The 18,908-nt window shown below is 43.2% G+C and overlaps 1 protein-coding gene across 6 annotated transcripts in view; it reads right to left on the bottom strand.

The window, feature by feature from the left end:
- The window catches only part of TCF20 (transcription factor 20), a 130,553-nt gene that overhangs the window by 40,046 nt on the left and 71,599 nt on the right, over positions 1-18,908 (bottom strand). For all 6 annotated transcript variants that reach the window (XM_064702286.1, XM_064702289.1, XM_064702288.1 and 3 more), the window contains one exon: positions 1,197-6,818. In XM_064702286.1, the coding sequence (XP_064558356.1) occupies positions 1,197-6,782 (5,586 nt within the window). In that variant the 5' untranslated portion in view covers positions 6,783-6,818. Of the gene's footprint in view, positions 1-1,196; positions 6,819-18,908 lie in introns of those variants that run through there.

The raw sequence follows: 18,908 nt of genomic DNA, 5'->3' as shown, positions 1-18,908 counted from the left end.
TGTCAAAGAACAGTTGAGTGAAAATTTAGAACAAGCCAGGAATCAAACTTGCAGCGAAAAAGCTCATGGGGAGGAAACAAGCATGCTGTATGTAACAATACAGAGGAAAGAAGATAAAAACTGGATCCCAACACTGTTTAGAAAAGGAAGAACCTGAAGGCAACAGGAAAAAGTAATCCTATGCCTCTTCCATGGTCTGACCCAAGACAGAGAACAATACAAAAAAAGATAACCACAAAAAAAGCAATGCAGGATAGTGACAATGGCAAAGCAAGGCACATAGCTGTGGTTTTAAAGCTTCTGCCTCAGGAAAGAACGTGTCCATCCACAATCAGGCAGTTGTGAAAAAAGTTTTTCCTTTGTCCCAGCTTTAATTTTACCTATTAATTTTTTCCTTTGTCCCAGCTTTAATTTTACCTATTACTTCTCACTCATTGTACTCCCTCTCTGGAGAAAGTAAATTATCAGTGTCATTTGTGAATGCTGAACTCATCGACACTAAACCCACCATATTTCACTCAATGCTTACAGACCTTTGTGCAATCCTGCTCTATCCACCTTATTTTGTAAGGACTGCAAATTCTCCTACAGCTGTGTAGTATGTATTATAGAGCAGAGTAACTCACAGTGGAAGGAGCCCCTGCTGAAAGCAGAGCCAACTTCCAAGGTAGATCCACCTTGAGATGTAAAGATGCTTAGGGCTCTGCCCAGAACCACATCTCCAAAACCAGGGCATTCCACAGCTTTTGTCATTTCCCCACCCTCAATCCAATGTCTGATTAGCCTCACTGAAATTTTTTGCCAATTAAACTAGAACTTTCTTTGCTGCAATTTGTGTCTGCTACCACTTGTCCTTTCACTCTGTGACTCCAAGAAGAGCCCTAGAGAACACTAAACATCTAACAGAATAGAAGAAGGAAGGGCAAAGAGACCACTGTAGTCATGAGAAAGCCTTTGGACATCCAGAACTTTTACTAGGTAATAAGCACCCTACTTTTTGATGTCCAAAAAATCTTATCTGATCACGTGTGGCAGAGATCTAAATGAGGCCATCAATAGGACATCACTACAGATTGATTAAAGATAAAAAATGGCTGTTTAAGACATGAGAGAAGAACAAGGAAAAACAGTATTCCAAATGGTATATATTTGCTAATGAAAGAAAATAATTGTGTATAGCAAGGTCAGGTACTCACCATCTCTCTCGCAATCTCCACAGCTTCCTGCAGCCCATAGAGCCTGCCACAGACCAGGTAGATCCCATTGGCCCAGAGAATACAACCCTCATGGACCCAAAATTCATTGCTGTCAAGAGGTAGTTCAGGAATTTGTAACTCCAGCTCAGTGCCACCTTCTGAAGTGGGCATAGACGGTTTTGAGTCCAAAGGAGTCTTTTCACCAGCACTGCCACCGTCAGTGGATGCTTTTTTACAAGAAGCTCCCCTTGAAAGTGACCGAGAGGCTCCGCCACAGTCCTCAGAGCGGTGCCGCCTCTTAAAGCGGGGATGAGCAGCCAGGCTTCTTTGTTCCTTCTGTTGTTGCTGTTCCTCCTCCTCTTCAGTATCTGTCTTGGAACCATTAGAAGCACTTTTGTGCCGTACCTTGACCTTGCTCTGCATTTCCGTGGCCCTCTTTGGAGGTGGATTCTTGGGCAAGGTAGCTGCATAATCCTGGGGGTAGAAAGGACCAAAGAGGTCACCCATGTTACGATAGCTGGCCCATTTGCCACACAGGCAGCAAACCAGATGCCCCAAGACAGAAGACTCCGTTACTACAGGGCCTTGCAGCATGAAAGTTGAGGTGGGCAGCACTTTGCTCTCTGCATTGCTGGGAGGGGGTGTTGAAGACCTCTGTCCTTTCCGACCCCTCACCAATTTGTTCTGCTCCTCTTCCTCCGCGTTTATGATTGTGCACACAGCGCCTAATTCACACTTGTTTACCACATGAATATAAGGGAAAAAGGACTTATTCTTGGAGTCAGTTTTATCTACAGACTGGGTAGCATATTTAAGCTTGATCTCTGGTTCTTGAGGCTCCACGATTGGAGCAGCCCGTCTAGGCTTCCGCTTCCGTGGCTGTGCTGCAGGTTTTCGCCTCTCCCTCCTTTGCCTCTTGGGCTTGGGCTCACCAGCACCCACCCCTTCTGCAGGCTGTGATGGTGCTGGCGGGGGAGGCGGGGGCGCAGGCAGCTGCTGCTGTTGCTGCTGCTTCTTCTGCTTGTTCACACTCCCAATTGGCCTCCCTTTTTTCTTTCCAGAGGGGAAATATCCCTTTGGAGGGAAACCATCTGGCTTGGGTGAAATGTTTGTCACATCTCCATCTTTTTCCTCAGACTTTGGATTTGGTTCAGAAATGAACACACTGGAAGGGGAAATTGTTTTTGAGTCAGAAAAGGTCAGAGTTCCAGCTCCACTTACAGATCCATCAGACCTTCCCTGACCACCTGACTTCTGAGAAGGTGGTGGTGCTGCACTGGATCCTCCTCCCTCTTTGCCAATACTGGTGGTTTCAGGGACCTCTTTTTTGTTTTTATCATCCTCGCTGCTTTGCCACTCTTCTGAAGATCTTGGAACAGTTTTTTCACCACTTGTATCCTGGCTTGCTGGCCCTACTTGATCTGGTATCTCTCCTTTTCTTTTCTCAGCCTCTGGTCCATGTCCAGCCACATTTCCTCCTTCAGGCCCACTCTTGAGGGACAGGATGTCATCAAGAGTGACAGTATCTGGACCAGTTTCAGCACTGTTGGTAGAAACGCTTCTCCTAATATTGGGAGATGTAATTTTCTGAACAATAGCTTCCAGTTTTAATCCTCGCCCCTTTCTTGGGGGCAATATTTTGGTCTTTGCCGGGCTTGTGAGGGAAACAGCAGGACAATTCCTATTATCAGGACTTGGCAGGTCCTTGAAGGAATCTCCCTTTGCAACTGATTTGCCAGCATCTTGGCTTTGAGATGAATGAGCATAGGAGTTGTATGTTTTATCAGCTCCTTCTTTGGCTGAAGTCATCAGTCGCCCTTTATCGTCACCGCCACTGTTCTTCATATCATGTGGCTGTCTTTTGGTAGGGATAGGAGAGATGAAAGAACGGACCCTCCTCCTCATAATTAATGGGTTTTGTGGAGACTGGTCCTCCTGGCCAGGGAGCCTAAGCATAGCATTACTAGGCTTGGGCAAATCTGTAGATTCCTCTCGTCGATGCCCATCGCTTTCTTGAGGGCAAAATCTTTTTTGGTTGGCTGCTCCAAGAGGGCCGCTGCTTTTGGCAGGAGAAGTTTGCCGAGAGAGGTCCCAGCCAGATTCATGATGCTGCAACTTTTGGCTGCCATGTTTCAGTTCGGCGCATTTGCTCTGAGTACTGTCACTCCCCATGACACAGCGCCCAGCTTCCTGGCTTCCAGTGTCATGGTAAGAGCTACCTTGAAGGTACATCATTCCATCCTTGTCATTTTTTAAGGGACTCCTTACTCTTTCCAGAAACTGCTGTTGTCTTGGGCTCTTCCTTGCTCCTTCCTGCCTGTGCTGAGCTGCAGCAATCACACCCTGAGCAGCGCTGCTTGCCCAATCTTTGTATTCTTCTTGCTGTTGCTGGTATATCTGTCTCTTGTAATGATACTGGGAATTCAGACTCTGGTTGGGGTCACCAAAAGCATGAGGCCTAGCATTGGTGTGATATGCTGAAGCCAGAGATGGGCCTTCTGAATTCTGAGGGTAGACAGAATGCAAGGAACCCCTGCTAACTCTTTCAGATAGTGTCATGTGTGGGTTCATGTGATGCAGATCTGCCCCTGGGCCTCTGCTTCTGCCTGGTGACATTTTCAGCTTATCAGCAAGATCCTGATATTGAGAGGGTGATTTACCCCTTCCAGTTCTGCCAGGTCCTCGTCTCATCTGTGTCGATCTGGTGTCCTGCTGGGGCATGTAGTCTGGAGCAGCATCGGAGACTGCAGCTCCAGGGCTGGCATTGCCTCGAAAAGATTCATGCTTGATGCCAGCAGGATGACAATGGTCTCCTGTTTTTTTATTGTTGAGACTAGCTGAGCTCTTTGACTGTTCAAAATCTTCCTCCTTTATTTGCCCACTGTGAGCTTTCATCTTTGTTTCCATGGATACTAAACCACCAGGGAGTATTACTGACTGGCTCAAGCCAGGGGCAAGACGTTCACTCCTTCCGCTTCTGGCCTCAGGACCCATGTGCCCTATGGGGTGAGGGCCAGGATCTCTTACAAGTTGCCTTAATGGGGATATGTCACAGATCACTGATCTCCTCTCTGAGAGTGCTCCTGCCTCATGGGCAGCAGACTGAGACTCCACATCGAACTTTCTAGCAATAGGGTAATCAGCTAAATTTATCTGCTTCATGTCTGGAGCTGCACTGCTAGACTTCCTATCCCAGGGACCCCAGTGAGGGCCCTCTAGGAGGGACCCCATGCTTTTGTTTAAGAGGCCTCTATTGGTCAATTCATTGGTTTGACTAATTAAAACATTGGGTCTCATGGCTCCCTCCAAACTCCCAGCCATCCCAGAATGCTCCTGTGCGTTCCTAGAGTACCTTCTGTCTGGATGATGGTGGTACCCCTGTAAAACCTCTTGGAGGAGGCTAGGAAACTTCTCATTACGGCCTTTACGCTCACTATGCCCTGGAAAATCCCCCTTTTCTTGACCAGATGGATACTGTGGAAAGCCACCAATACTTCTCTGTATACCAGGTGCTATATTATCCTTGTAGCTGTATCTTAAACTGCCAGGAGACTTGGAAGATTCTGTTCTTGCAGGAAAATTTGGCCCAACAACTGCATGACCAGGCTGGCTGTTCCCCTCCCCATTATGGTTAGTGTTATCACCACTTTTGCTCCCTTTACCTCCTCCTTGAGTCTCTTGCTGTGTCCCTGCATGCCCAGCTTCTTTTGCTCCACTAGTGCTAGCTGGTGCTTGAGGGGCTGTGGAAGCATCATCTTGTGCAGGTTTATCTTGTCCACCTGACTTTTCTACTCTTCCTGCCATGGCTTCCCGGGAGACAATCACCCCAACTGCCTTTTCATTCACTTTTGGGGCATTTTCCACAGCCACCACAGCTTCCTTCCCATCAGGGGAAGCCACATCCTCCCTAGCTGCAGGACTGCTGCTGAGTTTTGATGGCTCATTCTGAGAACCTTGTGCTGGTGAGGAATTGGGTCTCTCTAAATTACCCCCTTTGTAAGTGGTGTCTGAGCTGGTACTCTGGCCACTCAGCTGTCTCACCCTTTCCCCATGATCCTCTGAACTACTGGAACAGCCACCATCCAGGGACTCTGCCATGGGAGACTTGAGTTGCTCCTCGGCCTGGGAGGAGCCTTCTGAGTTGGTGCAGCTGTCAGCCTTCTTGGAAGAGGATGATCTTTTGGAACTTTTTTTCTGAGGTGCCAAGGCATCTGAGAGCAACATGTGCTGGACTGTGTTGGGCAGATTGGCAACTTGAGAGCTTAGAGCACTCAGGCTGCTCAGTCCTGGATCTGTGAGTCTTTTTTCCTGCAGTCCTTCCAGTCCAAACCCCTTGAATCCACTCGCATGAGCATTGGGGCTTGGCATCATAGATGGTGTAGGACTAAGCTGAGGCATCATCTGCAGGATCCGGTTTCGAGAACCCATGGACATGTTGCCTTGCCCACACTGGAGATTTTCTCCACCTGGCATGAGTGGAGAAGGGGTAGAGCTGCAGCTTGGAGACTGAACCACAGATGCAGCAGGAGATGGATTAGAGATTGGACTGAAGTTTTGGTGGAACTGCATCGGCGACCTTACAGGAACTTCAGTCTGGCTGTACTGTCCCACTTGACTTTGAAGAGAGAGTTTGGTGGCAGCATTTGAATACTGCATTACATGCTGAGGTGGGTGCTGTTGCTGCTGCCCCTGCTGCCCACTCTGGGGCAGCTTAGACTGCTCAAAGCTTTTCATCGGTTGAGTCTGAAAGCTGTAGTTTGACTGGGTGCCATAGGCCTGTGCATTGGAACCCACAGCATGGCCTTCGTACTGCGACCCAGAATTCACGTTGTAGCTTCCGTCATAATTCTGTCCTGACTGGCCAAAACGCTGTGGGGAAGGGAAAGAGGAGGAGGAGGATGACGAAGGTGGCTGATAGTGTTGGCTGAACTGACCCACTCGTAACTGGTAGCCTGAAGCAGAGGAAGGCAGGGTGGATGGACGCTGCATTGGCTGCAAGTGTGAGGTGCTAGAAGCAGACTGGCTGGAAGCCTGGGGTAAAGGCTGATGAGATTGATAGATCTGCTGTCTCAGCTGCTGCACCTGCTGCTGCTGGCTAGAAGCCTGCTGCTGATACTGGGCACTCCCTGGAGAAAAAGGACCAGTATAATCCTGTTGATAGTGGGATACACCCCCAAGGGTTGAGTGCTGTGTTTGGAACTGGCCCACATGTCCCTCACTCCCATACTGACTCCCAAAGCTACTCCCTTGAGGGGGCCCATAGCTCTGTACTGGTCCAGAAGGCCTGCGCTGAGGCGGCTGCTGCCCTCCTGATACCACTGGATCTTTGTTGGCAGCCATATAGTAAAACTCTCCTGCTTCTTTTCTGAAACCTTGGTAGCTCTGATGGCCAGAGCTCTCACCAGGCATTGCTGTAGAGGCTCCTGTTGCTCCACGACGTCCACTGCCAGCGCCTCCTCCAAAGCTCTGGAACATCTGGGCCTGCTGGCGGGGGCTGAACTCTTCCAGTCGGGATGAAGTGTGCACTTCCTGCGGGTAGCTCTGCTGGTTTCCGTGATAACTACTTTGCTCCCGAAAGGACTGCATGCTGTTCAGCAGCAGAGCAGCAGCTCGAAAGCCCTCCTAAATATGGAGAAAAAGAGAGGGAAAAAAAAAAGGTATGTTTCTCAGTCACACCAGTACCCCACTCAATTTCCCTGCTTCAACAGCAATTAAAATTTAGTATTTCTCTTCTACTTCCTGGTACACCCCCTTGTCTTGCAACCTGCCAATCTTCTAGGTGATGCAGGCCAGTAGCCTACTCCCAGTTGGAGTGCACTTCCAGCATTAATATTTCCCCACCATCATTTACTTACTGGCTGTGGTTTTGTGCCCCTGAAGAGAGAAACTTCCAACAATATTTGCAAAGCAAATGAGAGCAATCCTCACCATCCAACTATTCCCTACGGCTAATACTGGGAGTAATCCAAGTATTTTGCTACCACGCATAAAGATGCGACAAGAACCCTGCAATGCTTTCACACCACCCTAGGATTTACCACAGGAATGATATCCAAGGTCCATGTTTCACACCAGGAAGATCTCTATAAGCAAACACGCAAGATACAATTGACCAAAGCTCAAATCAAGACAATCCAATGAAAGGATCCATGTGAGTGTGTGAAAGAACTGGCACCAGCATACTCAATGCTCAGTTCCTGAGTAATTCCAGTGACACCCCTAGGTGAAAACCAACACAAGACAACACATTGCATTTTCCCCCCCAGCCATCTGCTTTGCTTTACAGGATGGAAAGTTGAAACAAGTTCACTCTATTTAAGCAAAACAGTCTACAACTTCATTCCTCAGGACTTCTATATTACCTTGAATAAAACAGAACTGAAAACACTTGCCAGTCAGAATATATTTTGGAATACTGTGTATGAGCATCTACACTTACATAAGCAACTCATAAGTAAACAAACTCCAGAAGGCTCTCCTCTGTATTTCAACATATTATTCAGTATGTGGAATTATGACTCACCCTCAAGGACTGGACCACAACTGCAGAATTGTCTGGGGACCCTGGCTAGTCCCTCTATAAAAGCCTGTCACATTACTAGATGCATTAAGAAAAGTATGGAAATGAACAACTACATGCATGTACACTGCCTTTAAACACCAAAGCCAAACAAACAAAGAAAAAACCCAAACCAACCAAACAAAACAAACCCCCCAAAGTAACAGATGACATAAGCACTTCAAGTCTGAAACACCTTGTGGTTTTCTCTTCCTGAAAAAAGATATGGATAAAGCCACCTGGACAGACTCTTTCCTTTAAAACAATGTTAAGACAATGCACACACTTTTCCAGGAAGCAAAACCCCAACTCCTCAGATTGGAGACTTCCTGGAAAAATTGCCTGCATTATGTTTTCATATTTAGCCATGTTTTGTGTTTGTCACATTCAGCTGAACCCATTTAATTTCTAGCTTTGCACTTAAGTTTTGTTAAAGTAGATCAACAAACTCACAAAAAAAAACCAAAAAAGGCACACAAATGAGATGCAGGCAAGATTTAGCATCCAGTTCTTTTCCCATCTGCCTACCAGGGTTATTTTTTTAACTAACATGTATGTTACCTGAAGAAGACTCTGGAGTCTTTCATCTTCTACTATCTGTGTGTGTAAGCTAAAGAACACACAAGCACAAAACCACCCCACAGCACTGCATGTCTCTGCAGCCCCTTTCTTCTAACTCAAAGGCCTCTTTATGTTACAGCCTTGGTTCATGCAGATTGATGCACATAATAATATTACTAGAATCAAAAGGGAACTCTCAAATTGTTTATACCTCAAATTCTGTCCCTCTTCTTCTAGGAAGTCAACCTTACTGCTGTTTTAATCTTATATTTTAAGTGTAATAAGAGAGATCTGCTGTTCTGCTGAACTTCCACTTTTTTAGCATTTTAAAGACTACATACATCACATGAATAACACCTCTATGAATGCCACAGTGTGCCAATCTGTCCAGTTCAGGCTTATTATGGATAAGCTCCTACTTTTTCTGAATTACTGCTTCTGATGTTTTTTAGTTTGAAGCTCCAGCCCTATCGGGGTAGGACTAAAATTGGGATACCTAAGGCAAGCTTCTTTCTTTTTTTGTGACTTGCTGTTAAGGCAAAAAAATGAGGTGGAAAAAAGAACATACATAGAAGAAAGTTATCAAGCTAAAGGTAAGAGAACATCTACTGCAAGTGGCAGATGTTAAAAGCAGCTCTCTAGATAAGCAGTGTGGGGCTCTGCAATCAGCAACATTCACGTGCCATGGAGACTGTGCACACCCTGGCTACCACGTGCTTGGCACCCACTCTCTTTTCATGAAAGCAACACTGCCATCCTCCACTGAGACAGGCTCAGTCTCCCACAGAATCTCACACTCAGTTTTTAAACATGGCTTTACCAAAGCTTACTCTGCATAGTCTGGACAAGATCTCAGGAAGCTTCTTTGCATTACATCATACAAAAACTTTAATCGCTGAATGATACTGGCTCTCTGTAACTCTACCCACAGGCTTGAAAACTGCTATGTTTTCAAGCTAATGTATGTTAACAATGCTGACAAACAGTCTTAGACTTGTTCACTATTAATAAAGAGGAATTTTAATTATATAATGAATAGAAACAACACAAGATGCTGTAAAATGCCGTTAAGAACAGAGATACAGTAAAGGTCAACCAAGGCACAAATTCTTATCCTCCATAATCTCATGCAATCATGTAACATTTATTTAGTCCAGAAGTTATGTATGCTAACTCAAAACAGGGAGATCAGATTTTCATCCTTCAATTTTTTTTTTTTCATTCTTGGAATTTACCCTGACAAACAAATAAGAAGTTTTCACCAGGACAATACTTGCTTTGAGTATCTCACAAGGAGCCTAACTTGAGTAACATATCCAGTAGAATAGCTGCCAAAAAGAAAAAAGGCATTTCATTAATAACAGGAGTAAAAAGAGATAGAACGTGATCCAACCCATTACATCACTGATAACTTCAGACATATAGCACATTTCCTGTCATTAATGTGCTATAAATACAGAACTATTAGAATTACTACTGCAATAGCCTTTCTTAATAGTAACAGCCCTGTAAAGTGCTTATATCTAGGTGCTATACTCTGAGCAAAACCACTGAGAATAATCCCCTGGACAAGTCTTGTTAATAAAATACATTCAGATAGATAAAGCCTTCAAAGTCTCTCCCCACCCACATGTAAAAAAAGTATCTGTTTTATTATTTTTTTACTGGAAGCCTTTAAAGAAAACATTTTCCGCTGGTACACACTCCTCCTCATGCATGATCTCAAGAGGACAATGCAGCACCTGCCAACTATAGATTACAACACAAAACTCTGTAATGCCAGTACACATCCATAACGCCATCCCCAGCAGAAGGGACCAAGTCCTGCCTCCAAACAAGTGTTTTGTTAACAGCCACAAATTACACACATTTACAGGACTTTCCAACACACACAAGATGCAACATCTTCGTTTATTTGAAGGGAAGTCAAGAGTCTGGCACAGTTTTCACTACTCCAGTGTCACACCTACACTCTTGCTACACGTGCATGCAGCTCTCTCAGTAAAGCTGCATGACTTTAAAGTATTTATAGCCTGTAGCTGCAGAGCCATCTAAGCACATCCATCTAGACACTGCAGACTACACTCACTAAGCTAAGCAGTTTCACTTTGCTCCAACACATTCATTTCTCCCCCAGTAGCCCACTAATCAAAATTTGCCTTCAATCTGGCAGGAACAAAGGAAACATATTACAAGTTTGTGTGGCTGATAAAAAACAGCCTCACTTATGGAATCACTGCACAGAAGTCTTGAATAGGAAGAAGCAATAGGTCCTCTTACCCAAATCTCAGACTTATTTGTGCAACGTGTGAAGTTATTTCAAGCACTGTATCAATTGACCTTCTTCATGTGAACTTACTTTTAAGCATAATGCAGATTTTCTCTCCTGTTTAATCATTTGAAACAGCCTCACAGAAATTTGTTAACACAGGAGTTACTCAAAATATGAAGCTACTGCATTGTGACCTTGCTGTATGCAAGATTATCCAATGTCAGTCAACAGCATGTAAGCATCTTTCAATGGCTCCTCCATGTGCAGCAGAGTGCCCCTAACCAGTGCTGATTAAGAGAAATCATCAGTACTCCCACATCAAGATTACTCTGTGAGATGATCTTCTGCAATGTACCACGCTAGGCTTTCCTTCACAGCCACATAAACCTTTGCAACTCTTTCTGCCCTGATTATCAAAGACTGGACAAATAACAGGACAGCTGCCCAGACCTCCCCACGTAACACTGATGCCAACATAGCAATGCATCACTACAGACAGCTCATAACAAGCGAACTAAAAACCAAAATACTGTGTGGACACGCCTAATTCTTGACTATAAGCCTATAAAGGAGCAAATGAAACCACCACCAGCTCATTCAGTAGGACATAAGTGAGGTCTTTCCGCTTCGTTAAGTTTTCTTTAGATTTGGGTTGACTACTGCGATCCATCTGTGCAGAGAAGTCTCAGGCAGCAGTCAAATGCAATATATCTTTCGTGCTCTGTCAAAAGCCTCTCACTTCCTTGCATGCTTATCAGGGAAGAAAATGCATTTACAGGCAGGTGATGAACAGTAAGACAGTATTTCCACAGGCCAAAATGTACACTAAGAAGTTGGGAGGGTTACAGAGTGTCCGCAGTTCTGATTAAAATAGACTCACTTGCTAAATGCTGTGCAAGTGACAGAGATGTACTTGTACAGAGAAGTTTGCAGTCATTTCTTGCCACAACTCATACAAAATGCAAAAATCACTATTTTTGTCCTTCCTTATTCTATCTTCTTAAACTAGCAGAGAACACACATAACCAAAACAGTTTCAAAAGCCAGAACCCGAGTATGAGCAATTCAGGAGTCTATTTTGTAAAAAATAATGCCCGTGTTCCAAATTCAGCCAGAAACAGAGGAAAAAAGGATTTCCATGTACTGAGTACACTTCTGTTGTCAAGGCCAAGTTGCCAACCCTCATTCCTGCAGGTACAGAGTTATTACCTGCACACCTGATCAATGGCTGGGAATAGACTGACCTCGTTTCAGTTTTGGAGGAACACTGCTGCTTTTAAGAAAAGGCAAATCAGCCACCTATGCCATGAGAAGATGAATTTAAAGATCAAACCTAAGACGACATTTAACAAAGTAACAGATATAACTTATTTCTTCTACATTTGATGCCTTTTTAAAAGAAAAAGGAGAATAATTAAAACTTGTTTTCAACATTATGGGTGCTATAGAAGTAAACCAAGACAGTCAGCCCTTCAAACAGTCACCAGTTTGAGCAAGCAGTAACATTCACTGCTCATTTCTTTCAGAAAGTCATGTTTCTGATATTATTCACCACCACACTTCTAGAAAAAACTACAGTCAGATCTGGCTCTCACCAAGCCATCATCATATATTCTGTCAAACAAACCTTACTACACCACTCAAAGCTGAAACAAGATACAGTCACTTACCACAGAGAGTGCCAGACCCTATGCAAGTAGCTAAACTGAAGTATCTTGCAAAGTAGATAAAAATTAAATTAAACCGAGAATACTGCAATAATGGAAACCAGATTTTATCATTCTAAAATTCACAGCATGTCTCAGAAACCATATGTAGTGGTTACACATGCTTAAGTACCTATTAATAACACATATTAGCAGCATGTATTGCAGATCAGTGGTAATACTGGTCTTGACCAAAAAAAAAAAAAAAAAACCAACACACCACAAAAAAACCCCAACCAAAAAAACCCCACAAAATAGCAAAACTTAGTTTTGTCCTTCCTAGTGAAAACTTATCAAAAAATTCCTCAAATGAGCTACAGCTTGGCCAAGTGGATTGCAACTAGCTTCCATCATCTCACAGACACACTCTGCCTTCTTTAGCAAAATGTCTGTACAACTTTTCAGAAAGTCATTATGTATTGAGCTTAAATCCAAACAATTAAGGAAATGGTTCTCACAGAATGGGTGAGGAACAGATGAGCGTGGCAGAAGGAGCACAGTCAGCTTTGTCAGTTGAGAGAGGGGAATGCTCTGGAGATTATTGTGCTAGATAAAATCTACATTCACATCTTTTTCCATGGATTTCCTTAAGTGACCACACAAAAAGCCCAACCACAGTGAGCCTGAGTCAGTACCTTCCTACCTCACAGGGGAGATGTGAGCAGACATATTCAGAGCATTCAACTGCTGTAATAAAAGGCATAATGTACAGAAACTACAACTAAAAATAATCTAATTTCACACGTGGCAATTACTTGGCCGCTGCTTTCTTCCCTCACATCCAAAATATTTAAAAAAACATTTCTGTAACACCAAGAAATACACAGACTTTTTTGCATCTGCAAGTTTTCCTTACTCACTAAGTGAAAAAAGCTAAAATATCATCTCCAGTTTAGCTTTGCACTTTCAGTGAAGTGTACTGTTAAATTCATATTCCTAAACATGAAGAAAGAAGAAATTTGACAAGAACTTCTGTTGTAAGCCAGTATTTAAGTTGTAGTACTATGAAAAAATGTATTGCTAGAAATATAACAAATGATCAAAGTTCAGCAGAATTTTGGCTGATGGTATATATCTGATTTTATTATTATGCCATTGGTTCTCAGTCTCAATCAACAGCACAGATGCACTTAAATAGCTTTCAAAAATCTACCAACCTCTTGTTGAAAGTTATCCATCCAAATTTTTAACAGACACTGCTATTTTAATAAGAATCTATGCAAATCAGTCAGATTCCATTTCATGTGAAAGATTAAAACAACGATTTTGGACCACATATAGGGTCAGCTGAAGAGGTCTGGCCTTCTCTGTGGTGTTAACACAGCCACTCACGAGCAAGTCAGATCAGGGAACTGATCCGGTCAAGAAAATTCTGAGAGGGAGAAAAGGCATTTCTGAGCTGACAGAGCCATTCACTGTATCATTACACAAACATCTGCACCAGCAAAACAGACACAGCAGGAGCTGTTTAAGTGGCGTGGCCACTGAAGGGCACTTGAAATCAGGAGCTCCTATTTAAAAGGCTCTTGGTCTTTACACAATAGTTGAACTACCCTTCCTAACCAAAATGAAAATTATGAAAAAAATACTGAACCCTCAGCTCTTTTTTTTTTTCTCCAAGCTGCAGATCAGCTGATAGCACATCCTAATCCACCTGATTAGTCCTCCAAAAATGTGGGCAATTCATCACTTCATTGCATACCTCTTATTGCAAATTGACCTGTGTCCATACCCTCTATGTCTTCAAGCAGCCAAACGTGATATCTGCTCTGGCAGTACAGCAAAATCTGAACACTCACTTCAAGAACCACTTCTGATCTGCTCCTCCTCAGACATGCAAGACAGGAAGCTCAGCAGAGGCATCACAGCTCTCACTAAACCTTCTCCTTTCAGTTACAAAACAATGAAAGGGAGATGTCAATTATTCATTGCAAGAGGAAAACAGTCAAGTGCAAGCACTGTTGTCAGGTTCTATCTGCCCAAGCTCCCATTTTCTGTGCAGAACTTTATCCATTATCTAAAACACTCAGAACTGTACAGTGAAGGAAATAAAAGTCCACCATCCTAACACGTTATTTTTAATCAACTTCTATCATTTTTCATACTAAGCTCTAGCCCCAGCCTTGATGACAAGTTGCTAAGATGAACACTTATGAGGGTCATATTGAATAGTACCTGTAACATGTCTGTCCTTTCTATTCAACATAGTCTGTACAATTAAATATTTTTATTCTTTTTTTGCAAGGCCTGGTGCAATAAGCCTTTAACTAAGACTCCTGGGAACTCCTCAAGGCAAATGAAGTAAATTGACATAAAATCTGTGTCGGTTATGTGCAAGTATTATTACAATAGAGGTTATGCACTGTACACAAGAATTATATCCATTGATTAGTATAAAACCATTGCTGAACATAATACCACTGATTTACATTATAGGCAGTAACACTGACATCAGGTAGAAACAGAACCTTGATCTATCTACACTAACAAATTAAAGAATTACTGGTCAATTGCAGAAAAGCTGTACTCAAATTTACAACTTTCAATCATCTTATAGAGAGCTTTGTTCCTTTCAGGTAAGACAAAAAATTTCACTTTAACACTTTCAATTTTCACTAGCCAAGGTTATCATTCTTCCTATTAATTCAGCCCTTCATACCTCTAAATCAATGCAGATTTAAGAGGAATGTGAATGTGGAAGGTCTGCAAATACTACTGCTATGGCACACTTTAAAAGAAAATACAGTCAAGGCCATGTCAAGTTTACTGATAAAAAAATTGAGAGAAACCTTATTTTTCTCAAACATAAGAACTGTTTGAACCCATCTAAAAAAAAAAATCAAAACATTTGTAGGATTTGAAGAACACTAGAAGAACAAAAACTTTTCTTTGCCTAACATTTCTCCTCATCTCCTCCAACCCATGTCCTCTAAATTCTTTGCTCATTTCTCCACACCTCAGATCCCCAGCATGTGCCTCATGTTGAAGCCACAAACTGAAGCAGACACGTTCTTACAGTAAGCTTTGTCTTCTGAGACTGACAGGGAGTGACTAAGACTACAGCCACACTTACACGGAGACAGGAGAAACAGTTGAGATTAATACAAAACAACTCTATACATTTAAATAATTCAACACAGAGACTACTTCAGAGGTAGGACTATTTTAAGGAGGTCCTCCCCCTTCCCATCTACCCGTCCCCACCCCTGCAGGCGTTCTTTGAAATTTTCAGATTGGACCAGCTTCTTGAACCACCTCATGATGCATCCCCACTGTAGCTCCAGTGGTGTTCCCAAGGGACAGATGAGGAGAGAGAGAGAAGGCAGCACAAGCAGAGCTGGAGCAAACAGCTCACAACTCCCGAGGTTTACACTTAGCCTTGGCCTAAAGCACTTAAACTGGTTCGCTCTCACCAGCTCCCCACTGAGTCAAAACCTTTCAGCAGCAATCTTTCTATGTCAACTTCATGCATATAAAGTGATTAAACTTCTAACACACCTCAGTTAGCAGTCTGAAAAGTCTGGGTTTGAAAATCAAGCCACTGTAACGAACAAAATCCACACTTCCAAGTTTTGTTGCCACAGCCAAAGGCAGGGAATGTCAACAGCAGTCAGACCACACCACAGGCACAAAATTAACTCTAATGAGCATAAGAAGTTCACAGAAATTGACAACCTACAATGAAAGATCTTCTCACAACCGGTTTCTAAAGCCTTCTCCTTCCTCAGAGGATTTCTGTATCACCACAGTGCTAGTGTCAGGAGTGTTTGAAGCTGGAAAGCCAATGGACAAAGCTTCCATTGCATGTATTCCATGTCACCTCCTAGAGGATTTACTCTTAAGGAAGTCAGCAGTTGAAAAGAAAGAGGAGGGATGAATCCAAAACCAGAGCAGAAAAAAAGCCTCTGTAAATACTGATCAGTGGAGGATAACAAAGATACTGCTCTCAGAGCATAACTTTTGGAAATGCTAGAGTTAACATTTGAAAGTAGGACAGAGGGAGTTTAGATGGTCCACTACTCTCAGCACCAGTCCCATCATTCTCTTAAACTGAAGTTCTCACACTCCTGCAGTCATTCATCTTGCACACCAGGAAGGAGGGAATAAACAAAACCAGAAGACTCCACTGTTTGTGTCTCCACCTCTCTCCTCATATGAGGCGGCTAAATAAAGAGGTACAATTACCATAAACCACACACTAAGGACAACATAGAACCATTTCATGATGCTAACGTAGTCCTAGTGTTCTATTATTAAAAAAAAAGGAGGACTAGATCTCTTTTTACCCCTGCTCCAAAACAACTCAACTTCCCATGAAAAAATGAAGTTTGCTACCTTGTTTCAACTAGAAAGATGGCAACTAAATGACTTTCACCTTGACAATTGTTCCTGATTTAATTCTTCAAGTCCTGTTAACCAACTGACCAAAAGGACCTTACTCCTTAGCTTAATTCAGAAAGGCAATGCACATAGAGCCAAAATTCCATGAGTGAACACAGACCAACAAAGACTTTATAAACACTACAGCTCTGTGGATAAGCAAAGATGTTTATTTCCTAAATCCTCCTCCCTTCCACTTTCAGGAACTCCCTCATGCTGTTCCTCATTGAGCTAAAAGATGTGCTTTTCCTGGTGAGTTTGACCCAGGTTTACTGAAGTTTTCTTTTTCTGCCAACTTTGACAGGGTTTTGATTATGCTACAGAGTATACATATAATTAACCTCTTCTCCTCCCCTTGCTATTTTCAGCAGCTCTATTATATATACACCCCCCTTTGGTTTTCCAGAAATTCCACCTTTCAAACATAAAACAAGTTGTATTCCTGCAAGGCAAAAAGACAAGGAAACAAACAAAATGAACACATGACAAGTCAAATTTCTATATCCCAACATCACTGAAATGAAAATGTATTCAACCAAACAATTTGCAAGCAAGAACACAGTTCTGTCTCTGATAACCAGAATACAAAGGACACCTAATATAGAAAAGGTGAAAGACACCAAATGTAGAAAAGTACACAGAGCAAAAGGAAAAAAGGCCAGAATGCAAGAATCCCTGTTCTCCAGAGTAAATATGATATTAGTTGAAGTCAGAACTGTAAAGGTGCAGAACACCACACTGCAATGGACCCTCAGCTCATCACCAAAAGCAGCGCCCACCATAGCTGGCAAACGAACAATTCTGCAGCAGAGCTCTCTTTATGTACTCTCAGAGTAACATGGGATGAGATGTTTCTCCATTAAAATGCAGTGATTTAGATGGAAGGAAGATAAGAACAGCACAGTTCAGTTGTCTCATGCAAAATAAGAAGTGTCACTTAGGAGCAATTCTCAGTTATGCGCCTGCTACTTCCGCTCTCCAACACTACAGAAAAGAATCTGCCACTCACTCAGCAATGCCCTGCAGTACAAAGACAAAGACAATCTGCTACCTCCTTCTGTAACAATTTTGCCCAACCCATTTAATTTACTGCCTGCTAAGTATCCATTATTATTATTATTACACTCATCAAGATCTATCCAAAAGACCAATTCAATGTAGCAACACACACAAGATATGTTCAGGATCAATAATATCAGAAAATCAGATGTACACATTTCATGCTAAAATGTTGGATAAGGGAGGGAAGAGAAACCTCCCCCATCTCCACACATGAAGTGAAATAGAGAAAACTTATAGTGGGCAAACCAACTCACACAATATGACAGAACACTGTTGAATTCATTCTTTTTCCCCTGAATGCAAGATGAGAAACAAAAGACATGGTTTATAGTGTCACGGAATCCACTGGCTTGTAAAAGACCTTTAAGATTACAAATCCAACCCCTCTAATAGAACTGACAAAGCCACCACAAAACCAGGTCCTTAGAAAGAACACCTACACATCTTTTAAAATACCTCCAGGGATGGTGACTCCACCACTTTGCTGGAGAACCTATTCAAATGTTTGACTTCTTCAGGTAAAATATATTTCTTAATATTGAATGTAAACCTGCCCTGGCACAACTTGAGGCCAGTTCCTCTTGTCCTATTGCTTGTTACTTGGGAGAAGAGATTGAACTATACCTGGCTACAGCCTCCTCCCAGCTCATGTAGAGAGTGATAAGTCTCTAGAGAGAAGTCTCCTTTTCTCCAGGCTAAACAACCCCAGCTCCCCCAGCTGCTCCTCCTAAGATTTGTGCTCCAAACCCTTCACCATCTCCATTGCCTTTCTCTGGATGCACTCCAGCCCCTCAATGTGCTTCTTGTAGAGATGGGCTCAAAGCTGGACACAGGACTCGAGGTGCCTCACAAGTGTGCAGGGCTGGCCACACTCTAGCTGATAGAGCCACATTGCCACTGGCCTTTCTGACCAGCTGGGCCCGCACACTGGCTCCTGCTCAGCTGCTGCCAAGCCACTGGGCTGCTTTCCAGCCACCCCACTCCCAGCCTTGCAGCACTGCATGCTGCTCTTGAGACCCAAGGGCAGGACCGGGCACTTGCCTTGTAGAACATCACACCACTGGCCTTGGGCCACCGACCCAGTCAGACCAGACCCCTCTGCAGAGCCTTCCTGTGCTCCAGGAACAACACTGCTGCACAGCCTGGGGTCATCTGCAAACTGACTGAGGGTG

The sequence above is a fragment of the Zonotrichia leucophrys genome, chromosome 1A, assembly GCF_028769735.1.
Source record: "Zonotrichia leucophrys gambelii isolate GWCS_2022_RI chromosome 1A, RI_Zleu_2.0, whole genome shotgun sequence".
Classification (NCBI taxonomy): domain Eukaryota; kingdom Metazoa; phylum Chordata; class Aves; order Passeriformes; family Passerellidae; genus Zonotrichia; species Zonotrichia leucophrys.
The sequence above is the reverse complement of the archived record's forward strand: the minus strand, read 5'-3'. Positions and strand labels throughout refer to the sequence as shown.